This window comes from Hemicordylus capensis, chromosome 4 (genome assembly GCF_027244095.1).
Source record: "Hemicordylus capensis ecotype Gifberg chromosome 4, rHemCap1.1.pri, whole genome shotgun sequence".
Taxonomy (NCBI): domain Eukaryota; kingdom Metazoa; phylum Chordata; class Lepidosauria; order Squamata; family Cordylidae; genus Hemicordylus; species Hemicordylus capensis.
In genome coordinates this window covers 140,579,789-140,592,565 of record NC_069660.1, presented here as the reverse complement: position 1 = coordinate 140,592,565, position 12,777 = coordinate 140,579,789, and the positions used below count along the sequence as shown (strand labels likewise).

At 45.1% G+C, this 12,777-nt stretch overlaps 1 protein-coding gene across 4 annotated transcripts in view; it reads left to right on the top strand.

Moving 5' to 3' along the window:
- The window catches only part of CFH (complement factor H), a 154,297-nt gene that overhangs the window by 135,482 nt on the left and 6,038 nt on the right, over positions 1–12,777 (top strand). For 3 of the 4 annotated variants that reach the window (XM_053242982.1, XM_053242980.1, XM_053242981.1), the window contains 4 exons: positions 1,604–1,780; positions 3,720–3,890; positions 7,201–7,383; positions 8,476–8,672. In XM_053242982.1, the coding sequence (XP_053098957.1) occupies positions 1,604–1,780; positions 3,720–3,890; positions 7,201–7,383; positions 8,476–8,672 (728 nt within the window). The remainder of the gene's footprint in view (positions 1–1,603; positions 1,781–3,719; positions 3,891–7,200; positions 7,384–8,475; positions 8,673–12,777) is intronic. The other variant, XM_053242984.1, reaches the window with a different exon arrangement.

The following is a 12,777-nucleotide window of genomic DNA, read 5'->3' as shown; positions in this document are numbered from 1 at the left end:
AGTTGCTGCTCACTGATGAAGACCCAACCTTCATATATAACACTGCCAAGTTCTGTGTGGCAGCATGTAGGGTCCGCTGGGTCGTGACTGCTGGGCCATTTCCTTGCATCAGCTCTGCATAGTTCTAAACTGCTCGTTATACTACAGGAGGACCTTGATATTCATGGGGGTTCCATTCTGCAGTTGTACTGCGGATATGGAAACCATGAATATCAAGGCATTAAATAAATGTATTTGTGGGGATTAGGTTTCCAGTTAGCTGAGAATGCTTCAAAATTACCTAACAACAGCTGATTTGGAGGAAGAAACATGGGGGAAGCTCCTTACCATGATTTGCTGCTCCCGCCCCCAAGTCATCCTGTGCGCCTGGAATGCCCAGAAATTGCCATTTTTTGTTTTTGCTTTTTTAAAAGATGGGAGCCATTTTGTGGCTCCAATGAACAAAAGGGCGCACGAAAATGACTTCTGTGGTCATTTCTGGCCACCTGTGAGGCCAGCATGTTTTTGGGGGGGGGAGGGAGTTCCACGTCTGCTGAGGTCGGGTGTCTTTCCCCCGACCACGGATACACGAATCCGCGGATAACAAGGTCCACCTGTATTATTTTTAGTGTTCCTATATAGATGTTTTGTTTTATACACTCTGTTTTAGCCACTGCTTTTTGCATTTTATATATTCCACTCTTATATGCATATATGCTTTTTTAAGGGTAGCAGCCTTTTAGTTATATATTATATAACTTTATAATATAGCTTTATAATATTAGAGTAGAAATTTAAAATAACATAGTTTTATGGTTTCATAATTCGTTTTAATCATGCTCTACTGCTTAATCTTATGCTGGCCTTAATAAAGATGATTGAATGAATGTTTTAATAATCTTTGATATAGAAACAAGTTAAGAGAATGGCTTTATGGGCTGGATACCCATCAGGATATGGAATTAATCAAGATTTCAAAATGTTCTTATTGGTATTTTTTATTTAAGGTTAATCACGAATGTGCACCTTATTTACAGGGTCTTTCCCTTGCTCCATTAAGAATTGCATTTAGAGAACTTTGGTTTCAGACTATGCCCTCTGCCTTTTTAGATTGAAAATTGAAACAAATTCCTAAAGAATTATGATTTTGTCTTTGTGGCACTTATGAAGTTGAGGACATGGAGCATTATCTATTGTATTGCTTTTTTTTAATCAGGACTCTAGAGAGAGATTTTAAGGACAAATCTTATATTCAATTCGTGATAAAAATGCTAAGGCTGAAATTGGTTGGTTGTTGACTGATGTTGATCCATATATTACATATCAAACTGCTTTGCTGGCAAAAGCAGCTAAGTCTATTCATACTGCATTTTTGGAAAATACTGCTATAAATTGTAAAGCAGATTTTTTTTAAAATCTGAGAATATTTTAGCTTATTTTTTCCTTGTTTTGGAATATGTACTTTTAAAATTGCTTTGTAAAGGCTTAGACTCATATACAACAAATGGAATGGATTACTGGAAAAGCCCCCGAAGCATCACCTTTGTTACTCTTGTAACAAATTTGCAGCGGAAAAGGAAAAACTTGTCAAAACCCTTATTCGTTTGATCATCTCCTCATGTAGAAGCAACCTGCAGAGAGCCTCCTACAGTTGATAACGCTGATATTCTCAATGGTCCAGCAGCACCTTACCTGCCCAATCAGCATGTACAGTACCAGTGCCATGAAGGTTTTGAGATATCTGGATCGGCCACCATTATATGTGTAAATAAAGCATGGTCAAAACCACCAGTGTGTGAAGGTAGGTGTTTCTTTGTTGAAGGATTAATTGCAGATTCTTATAGATCATAATAGTGACCATTTTCACAGTTGTACAGTTCCTTGATGAAAGCACAGTGATATAGAGCACAGAAAGGCCTTGTTACAAACATCTATATTATTAATTCTCCAAGATGGGCCATGTGTGGGGACGTGGCAGAAAGGAGGCAATTGGCTGACAGAGTTCACAAGCAGAAGCACATGATTGGGCAGTGGGGATTCCATATGTAGATAGGGAGAAGGAGCCTGTGAGAGCAGAAACACCAGCATATCATTAGATAATATGCTGGGTACCTGAATGATATAAATACCAGTGAGATTCAAGTTTAATATGAAGCTCATAATTGACATATTGCCATTCATCCGTTATCATACCTTTTCCTTTGGACTCTGCTTAAAAAGGACGTTTGGTCAGATTAGACAACTCGGATGATAAAATTGTACTTTATTTGTGGATAATAAGTTTGCAAAATAAGTATGCAAAACTGTTGTTATTCATGGATATTGTAAGTCTGGAGATGCATTCTATTCTTTTGATCTTATATTATTTATATTTTCTTTTTCCTTACTTTTGTATCTTTGTATTCTGAAAACCAATAAAATCTATTTAAAAAGAGAGAGAGAGAAAGCAGAAGCACCATGGTGATTGGGCAGTGGGGATTCCATTTGCAGATAGGGAGGAGGAGCCTGTGGCACTGTGGTGATTGGGCAGTAGGGAGTCCATATGCAGATAAGGAGGAGGAGTCTGTGATGTTTAAGGTCAGTAGGAATGCAACTGTTACTGGTCGGAAGATGTTCTTGATTGTAGAGAAGAGGAATCTATCTATCTATCTCTATAAAAGGATAGCAGGCAGGGGTCTGCAAAAAGATGGGTCGTGAGGGAGGAAAGAGCTCCTACAGGAGAAGGAGGCTACTGTTGTGTGAATTAGATGAGGAAACAAGATGAACAAAATCTGTTAACTCAGGGAGGGAGGGAGAGAGAGCAAAAACATGAAGGGAGAGAGAAGAAAGAGTGGGGAAGAGCGAGTGGAGGAGAGAGAAAGAGAGAGAAAGAAGAGAGGAGGAAGAGAGACAGAAGGCAGGGCAAGGGATGGGCCCAAGTCTGTCAGCAACCTGAGTGGAATGAGCAGCCATGGCAGCACTAGTAGCAAGGACAGGCCCAGTCAACCACCACTGCTGCTGTTTGGGGCTACCGAGGTCATTGTCAGAGGGAGGCAGCCTGAGGGGGACGAGTGGACATGGTGGTGCCAGCAGCGAGCAATAGCCCGGTCAACCACTGCTGCTGCATGGGGGAGGAGCAGGAACAGGGCTCGGTTGAGGGTGGGGAGGTTTCTGGGGATAGGGGGCTGCAGCTTGGCCAAGAAGGGTGAGGAGGATGAAAGCAACAGGATGGAGGAGGAGCAGGAGTGCAGCTCAGGTGAGGGTGGTGAGATCTCTGAGGTGCGGGGAGCAATCAAGTACTAATGTGCAGGTGCTCTAGAGCGCACAAGAGTTCCAGCATTGAAGCAGAGAGAAATAATGGCGGTGGCCAGGAGGCAGAGGTGGAGGGCTGGTGGGCGAAGTCCTGCCAACCGGGAGGAGGAGGTGGAAGGTGGTGGTGGGATGGCCTGGCCCTGGCCCACCCACTGGGGTGAGGTGATGGCAGCAGGCCCTGGTCCGGCCGCATGGAGGACGTATCGGTGGGCCAGCCTGACACAGGAGGACGGTGGTGAAGGTGAGCGGCCGGTCGGCCAGACAGAAAGCCAAGCATGCTGGCATCGGGGTGGTGGTGGCTGGGCCCAACTAGAGGCACAGATGCTATGTGCCCGGGCCCACTAGTATTCATTTTTAATTCTTAATTGAATCAGTTGATATGCACTGCTATGTGAAACTGAACTATGATTTGGAGGCATTTACAGGGATTGTTTTGTCTTTCATTTTAGATGTAGCTTGTTCTCCTCCAATTACTAATGCTAATCTTTCTGGTCGACGAAAGGAAAAGTATTTGCCTTTGGAGACAGTGCGCTTTCGCTGTTCCCTGGGTCAGAGTCTTTTTGGACCTCCAGCGGCAACATGTCGTAACAAACAATGGACAGAATTACCAAAATGTGAAGGTATTTGGGTCTCCCTCCCCATATTTTAAAGTATCCTACTAATGGTGATGCCCTTGGAACCCTTTCTTATACTGAAGATACGTGCTAAATTTTACACTTTGACTAATCTTGCATGCCTCTCTCTAGGAAGTGACCAACCTGCTTGCTGGTAATGGCTACAAAATGCCTGCACAACCTGTGATTCATCAGGTCATATACATCCCATGAGATAAGAGCAAAACCTCTTATTTTGCTGCCTTTCTGAGTGCAAAAACAGGGGGAGGGGTGATAAGCACTTGGCAGGCCACAGTACATGGCTGGTGGACTGTCTTTGACTTGCTCAGTCGTCAGTTGTGGTGACCTGGGCTGGAGCAGAGCGGGATGTACTTTAGTCTTGATTGGTCTATATTTTAAAACCAGAATTAACTAATTTAGTCTGACTAAATCTGACTTAGACTCAGGCTTCACAATTATTGCAGAGCCTAATGAGGAGGTGTCCAGCAACTCCTCTTATGTGGTTAGGCTGGATCACTTTCAGTTTGTGATTCCTGAGGATGTGGTCAAGCTGCTTGGAATGGTGAGGTCTACCACCTGTTCGCTTGACACTTGTCCGACATGGCTTATACTACCTGGGAGAGGGGTTGTTGTAGAGGGTCTGGTAGATATTATAAATGTCGCTCGGAGGGAGGGCAGGGTGCCTTCTTGTATTCAGGAGGCAATTATTAGACCTCTTCTGAAGAAGCCTGCATTAGATCCCTCAGAGTTAAGCAACTATAGGCCTACCTTCAACCCCAGGTTTGGGCACAGTAATTGAGAGGGTTGTGGCCTCCCAACTCCAGGCAGTCTTGGAGAAAACTGATTATCTAGACCCATTTCAAAATGGCTTTTGGGCGGGTTATGAAGTGGAGACTGCCTTGGCTGGTCTGATGGATGCTCTCCAACGGGAATTGACAGGAGTGTGACTCTGTTGTTCCCTTTGGATCTCTCAACAGCTTTTGATTCTACTGACTATAGTATCCTTCTGGACCATCTGAGAAGGTTGGGAGTGGGAGGCATTGCTTTGCAGTGATTCCACTCTTACCTCTCAGGCAGATTCCAGATGGTGCTGCTTGGAGACTGTTCTTTAAAATGTGAACTTGTATATGGTGTCCCCTGGAGCTCCATACTGTCTCCAGTGCTCTTTAACATCTACATGTAAGAGAATATCAGGATAAGGCATAATCTCCCTGGAGGCAGTGATGGGCTTGATGAGGGATAACAAACTGAGACTGAATCCTAATAAGACGGAGGTGCTTATTGTATAGTGTTGGAACTCTGGAGATAATTTTGATCTGCTGGTTCTGGATGGGGTCACACTTCCCCAGAACCAACAGGTATACTGTCTGGTAGTGCTTCAGGATTCAAATCTCTCCCTGGTGCCTCAAGTTGAGGCAATGATCGGAGGTGCTTTTTATGAGCTTTGGCTGATACTCCATTTTTTGAAATAAACCACCTGAAAACCGTTCTGGTAACATCCAGACTTGACTATTGCAATGCACTCTGTGTGGGGCTGCCTTTGTACATAGTGTGGAAATTTCAGTTGGTACAGAATTTGGCAGCCAGGTTGGTCTCTGGGTCATCTTGAAGAGAACATAATACTCTTATATTAAAAGAACTACACTGCTACCCATAGGTTTCTGGGCAAAATACAAGGTTATAATCTATAAAGCCCTAAACAGGGGCTTTATAAGGCCCTAGCTATTTAGGAGAATAAGGCTCTCCATACGAGCAATGTAGAGAGCCAGAAGGGGCTTGGCCCGCTCTCCCCCCACATGAGCATTCAGCCCTCGCTGGATGGCTGGATCGGCCACCCACATGATTACCGGCTACGTCACCTGGGGATTGGGGCCCGCCCGGCCCCGGAAAGTCCCAGAATGCCCCACGTGAGTGTGTGGGGCATTCTGGGGAGACCCCTGACAGTGGGAGGCTTGTTGTAGCCACCCGGTTGGGGGTCTCCTTGTGAGACGCTGCAGCACAGAGCCGCACCGTGGCGACTCATAACCACAGAAACAGGGTTAGCAGAGCACTTGCTCACCTGCAAGCCTGGTCGTTCTCATGACCGCTCGAAAGCAGACTGGCCTCCCTTAGCCTGCTTCCAAGCTGTCATGTGAATAGCCTCAATGTAGTCTTCACCATGAGCCCCCTGGCCCATTGAGATCATCTAGAGAGGTTCGTCTGCGGTTGCCACCAGCTTGCCTGGTGGCTACACAGGGACAGACCTTCTCTGTTGCCGCCCCAAGACTCTAGAATGTGCTCCCTGCTGATATAAGAGCTTCCTCATCTCTGAGAACTTTTAGAAAGTGTCTAAAGACACATTTATTCATCCAAGCTTTTTAACTAGACTTGTGGTTTTTAATTGTTTTAAGGTTTTAATTTCTGTTTTAATTTGTTTTATGTTGTTGTATTTATGTTATATTGCAGTTACCTAGAGTCAGGAGGTGTCCTTAATATCATGCATTAGTTCTTACACCATCAGTGCACAAAGTGCTTATAACAGTAACATAAAAGCAAAAAACCAAAACCTGGCTCCTGCCCTAAGAAGCTCACCATCTAGATTGCAATATATAAAGAAAGGAGACGAGAGCTGAAGGGGGCGAGGCTTGTTTCAGTTGGAGAAAGAGAACTAAGCCAAAGGTTTCATGGGGGTTGAGGAGGAGGCATCACATAAGGGTTCTGGGTGGACGTTCCATGCTCAAATATGCCATGAATAGATAAACTCTTGGAAAAACAGTAATGTACAAGGATAAGCTAGACTTTTTGCATGGACCCAGGGGAATGAATTCCTAAAATAATTCATTCATATCAGAGTGATGGTCTTGTGAACATGCTCGTGGGTCTCCCGTATATAGATGAATAATGAGCTTAACTCCTTATTTCAAGGTGTAAACAAATCATAACTTAGATAGGCATAGTAGGATATTCCAGGGTGTAATCCAAATAGTCCTTGAAAAGCTGTCTAGATCTCAGCTATTTTCATGTGTGCTTCATCATGAAGGACTATAGGTTAATGTAGGACTTTCTTCAAAGACTAGAATTTTATCTCTGTTTTATGTAATGGATGAACTTGGGTGTTATGTTTCTGTTTTATGTTTCAACAGTTTATTATTTTATTTGACCAAGTACGTTTTTATGTAAAACTCGCTTTTATGTAAAGCTTTTGTACTTTGTGTTTTACTGGTCGAATGACCGTAACAATAAAGATTTGATTTGGTTGTGTGAAAAAGCCACAATATCTGTAATCATAATGAGCATTGTCTCTCTATTCACAATATGATTCAATGTGTTGTTGTAGCTGCTGGAGGAAACTGTGGTCGCCCACCTGCTATTGAAAATGGAGACTACCTTGAAGCTGCCAATGTCCAATATCCACGAGGTTCAGTAGTGCACTACAAATGCCAAAGGCACTATGTAATAAATGGATCTGCAGAAGTACGATGTGTTAACGGTCATTGGACAGAACCACCGATATGCCTAGGTATAAGTAAACTCTATAATCCTTCACGTTCTCATTCTAATGAAGAATATTTTACATGCAGAAATATGTAACTTGCACATTGGCAATGATGTCATTTGGGACTATTTTGGATAGTGCTCTATAACCAGTTTTGCAGTCACTTCAAAAGGTGGTGGCAAGGTGAGGAAGCTGCCTCCGGGTGCCATGAAGAGTAGGACACTGGAAGGCAGTCGGGTCTGATCACGGGCACAATCTTCCAGGGCTTTTTGCTGTACATGGCCCATGAAAATGAAAGAAAGCCACGGAAGAGCTCTTGGAGTGTGCAACGTTCCCCCCCCCAGTCAAATCCCCACTTCTCCACACAGTAGATGAACTTATCATGAGAGTGTGTGTATGATACACTCTGCTTGTCAGGACTCAGGAGCAGGAACATTCTGTGACATTAAGCAATAGTTCACCCATGTGCATGCCACTGACTGGGGAAGAGACAGGCAGGTAGTCGGCACCCAGATTCTAGCCATATAAACCATAATGATTCACATCATATGTGTGTATTATATGACGCAGTTCCTTCAGTCTTCTGTGTGCAGATCACAGATCAAGAGTTACTAAGAATTCTTTTTCCAGCCCTAAAATGGTATGTAGTCCACAGCCTTTTGCACAGTCCCTACTCCTGTGAGTACCAATGCGGTTAAATTACAAGAGGCTTGAAGCTCCCACTTCAGCTTCAAATCTTGAGGAAATCCATGCAACCAGATAAACGAGGATTATACTTTGGGAGAAAGAGCATAGCTCAGAGGGAGAGCACATACTTTGCATTCTTCAGTCCTCCATGTTCAGTGTTTGGCAGTTCCATTTAAAAAGACCTCTGGAAGCAGGACTCTAGTAGAAGACCCTGGCCTGAGAGTTTCCAGAACTGCTGCTGCTGCTGCTGCTTAGAGCAGGCAGGTCTGGAATAAACAGCCCTATTGTATGAAGTAGCCTTGCATGTAGCCTGCCCAATTAGCTGTCTGTTTAGGAATTCATGCCTAACCAATTTTGTCTTTTTGTCCAATGAACTCTTCAGTGTCAAAGTAGCCTATAAAAGATGAATTGACATTTGCCTTTCTACAGTGGCCTGTACAATAACTGAAGAAGAAATGGAAAGTCACAATATACAACTGAGGTGGCGCTATAATCAAAAACTGTATTCTGAATCGGGGGAACCTGTGGAATTTTTCTGTAGACGCGGCTATCGTCTAGCTCCATCATCCCCTCCCTTAAGAGCACTATGTATAGAGGGCAACCTGGAATATCCAAGTTGTGTATAGGTATGTATATTGCTGTCCAGCTTAGAAAGTTATGTGTGATTAAAGTGGTTGACATTATGGTTATATGGGTCTTATCAGGAATGTTTTCAGATATGGTAGTAATGGCATCCTGAACAACTTCGCTAAAAATCATTTCAGTGAAATTCTTTGGGGCCGAGATGTTGGGGGTTTGGGGAGAGAACAAAACATGGCTCTTTGCCTGAATTTTTCCAAGCACATTTTTAAGAGGGCTTATGAGTGGGCAACAGGACACAGCATGTGTGCTTTTAAATCTTTCATAAATCCCACACTTCTGTAGGCAGAGTTGGCGGCAGTGGCAGCAGCACCACCACCACCACCACCACTTGGCATGGCGAGAGTTTTCCTGGAAGCCAGCTTCTGCTGTTCACATTTTTTTCCATTTCATAACTGTGAGTCCTATAAGAGATTTGTCCTCATCAACATCCCTCAAAAACACACTACCCATTTTTGCCACCTGCAAACTTTGGACTTTCATACCAGCACCACCTGGCATCCAGCTTATATTCCAATCTACAACCTGGCACTTGCTTTTCAGTTTTTTACCATGTATGTTCATCTTTCTCCTCCCCTCCTCTCTCTGTCTTTATCTCTGTTCCCATAGTCATAATGAAGTGTAATGGCCATCTTGCTGACTTTGATGCCTTTCCATTTCCTGCCACTACCGGCTTCATATCCCCTTCAGTTAACCATCCCCACTTTGCCCACATGGCTTTGGCTTGCCTTGATGTAATCCTATGCATTTGAAGCAGCCTTCATCTTAATTAGGGATTACATGAAGATCTGGATCCATTAATATCCATAAGAATGGGTACTGCGCCTGTGTAGGATCCTCACGGGAAGAATGCTGTAGCTCCTCAAGGTGCCCAAGCTCTGCCCCCATGACAGCACCGTGGTCCTATTTAAGGCAAGCTGGACGCCATGTTCTTCAGTTCTTTTCCTACTGCCATTGCGATCAGACCTGGTGCACTGTCGCTGCTTATTCAGAAACATGCTGAGAGAGTGATTTTTTCTCTAACTATTTTTAAAACAGAAAAACATCGTTTCTGACCCATGAACCTGCATCACCAGCTAGGTCCTCATCAGATGATCACTATGGTTCATCAGACTTTGAGTCAAACAATGAAGATCTGGATAATCTGGTAGACCCCCCAACAGATGTGCTATCGGTAATTCACGTCTCTCCAATAGAGGAGACGAGAGCTTACCATCTACAAATAAAGGAAATGGTGGAGGCCCTCAGATTAGACTTGAAAACACTATTAACAACCATCGATGACCCTGTTTACAACTTTATGGTCATGCCACAATCAACTCAACCTGTGGCCTTAACTGTCCTTCCTGTGATCTCTAGAGTAGCCCAATGCTCATGGGAAATAATCCATACCTCCACTCCCACCTCTAAGAGATGAGAAAGTTTCTATTGTGTGCAAGAGTTTACACAACCGACCCCGTCCCTACTGCAGAAGGTGAAAGAGCTGTTGTCAAAGGGGGCAATTGCCACGGTACGGTGGACATGGAGACAGGAGGGTTTCTACTCTCATTATTTTCTTATACCCAAGCAGGGAGGCAGGATTTGACCAATCATGGATCTGTGCCATTTAAACAAGTTTGTCTGTGTGAAAAAATTCCATATGATAGCATTGCAAGATATATTGCCGCTTCTATACCAAGAGAAATGGCTTGCCACACTGGATTTAAAGGATATGTATTTTCATATAGGCATCAGGGAAGACCACAGGAAGTACCTAAGATTCACTGTGGGAGATCAAATATACCAATACAAGGTATTACCCTTCGACCTTTCTACCGCCCCCAGGGTATTTACCAAGTGCATGGCAATAATAGTAGTTTGTATGATGACACAGAGTATCGCTATTTACCTGTAATTGGACGACTGGATTATTGCATCAAAAGACCAAAGCGAGTTCTGTTCTCAGATACTGTATGTGCTACATCTGGCTCTGATTATGAAGCTTCATGAGAATCCTAGTCTCCAAGTAAGATTCAGCCATGAGGGCCATCTGTCAAATATAATCCCTACACAGAAAGGCGTGAGACAAGACTGCCTACTGGCTCCCTTTTTATTCAATATTATGTTGATTCACTTATTAAATGCCTACAGCTCATAGACACCCATGCACATAGGTTAGCAGGGGAAAAGCTACCAATCCTCATGTATGCAGATGATGCAGCAATTCTATCACAGACTAAGATTGGACTCAAATGAGCTTTAAAAACTTTGGCCCACCGCTGTCATGAGGACCACTTAATCATCAGTTTTGCCAAAACTAAAATAATGTGCTTTAACAACAGATTTAAAAGCTCAGCTTGGCAGGTTGAGTCATAAAATCGAACAGGTGAAGTCTTTTAAGTATTTGGGGCTGGTTTTTCATTATAATGGGAAGTTAACTGCCTGTATTCAATCAGCAGCTGATTCTGCTCGAAGGAGTTCTGCTGCCATACTTAGATTTTTTAGAACTAAAGGTGGTGGGTTTATCCCAGCTGACATTAGGCTGTTGCTCACCTATGGAGCCCAATTGGGCCCTTATTAGTGATGTGCACGGTCCGGAGAAGTCCAGACCGGCACCGAAGGGGGGCCTTGTTTTTAGGGCGGGGAGGGCTTGCTTAGCCCTCCCGCCTCCTTGCCCCCGCCAGCGCCCGTATTTTCTAGTATAGGGGCGCTGGAAACCAGCCGCCCCACCACCGCCGCCGCCGCGGCGAAAGAGCCCCCAATGCCAGCCCTCCCTCCCTCCCAGCTAGCTGCCCGCCCGCCCGCTCACTCACCGCTCACCGGATAGGAAACGAGAGGAGCTCCGGCACAGAGCTCCTCTTGTTTGGAAGGCCTCCGGCAGAATGGTGTTTTGCGCGCGCGCGCGCATGCGCGCACCACAAAGCACGCCGTTCGCTGGAGGCCCGGTCTACCCGCCGGGAAAGGGCCGGGTAGACTGGGCCTCCGATCGCTGGGTAGACCAGGCCTCCGGCGAACGGCGTGCTTTGCGGTGCGCGCATGCGCGTGCGCGCAAAACACCATTCTGCCGGAGGCCTTCCAAACGAGAGGAGCTCTGTGCCGGAGCTCCTCTCGTTTCCTATCCGGTGAGCGGTGAGCGAGCGGGCGGGCGGGCAGCTAGCTGGGAGGGAGGGAGGGCTGGCATTGGGGGCTCTTTCGCCGCGGCGGCGGGGGGGGCGGCTGGTTTCCAGCGCCCCTATACTAGAAAATACGGGCGCTGGCGGGGGCAAGGAGGCGGGAGGGCTAAGCAAGCCCTCCCCACCCTTAAAGGCATACCCCCCCCACCTGGACCCGAACCAGGCAGGGCGGGACCGGTCCGGCAGTTCGGCCATTCTTTGGAATGGCCACCGGACCGGTTCGGGCACACCACTAGCCCTTATAACAATTTTACCCTATTCGAAAGAATTCAATCTGGTTTTGTCAGAGCACTGTTTAACACCCCTAAATGTACCACTAATGCAGTGCTCGGCAAGAGGCAGGGCTTCCCAAAGTGGAAACGAGGATTATCATTAACTACTGGCTGAAGATTCACTTGCAGCTGGTAGTTTTATTATCTTTCTTCCTTTCTGTTTCCCCCCAGCCTACTTGGTCTGAGGGGATATTTGCATTCGATAGGGTTAGACTATCAATTGACCAAATAAAGATTTAAAAAAAAAGGTTTCTCTCAGTATTTCACCCCAAACATAAACAGCCAGCAGATGTATCTCAAAGTCCGTACTCAAATGTTACACTCTTTGAGATGGTGGATGAACAATGAAGATCTCTTGGGAGGCATGTCTTTTCAAGTGATGAATCCAACTATCTGGATCACCACAGATGTCTTTAACAGTCTGAGGGGCTAACTACAATGGCCATCAAATGCAAGGGAGATGGACCTTACATCAAAAGCAGTTTCTCATCATTTTTTTTTTAAGGGGTGAAGGCCTTCCTGCCTCTTCTGAAGCCAGATTGTACATGTTCAGCTAGACAATAATACGGCTATTGCATATATCAGCAGGCAGGGAGGGATGGTGTCAAGGTCCCTTTGTACACTCAGCCTTCAGCTTTGGCACTGGTACATCAGGCAACAGATATATC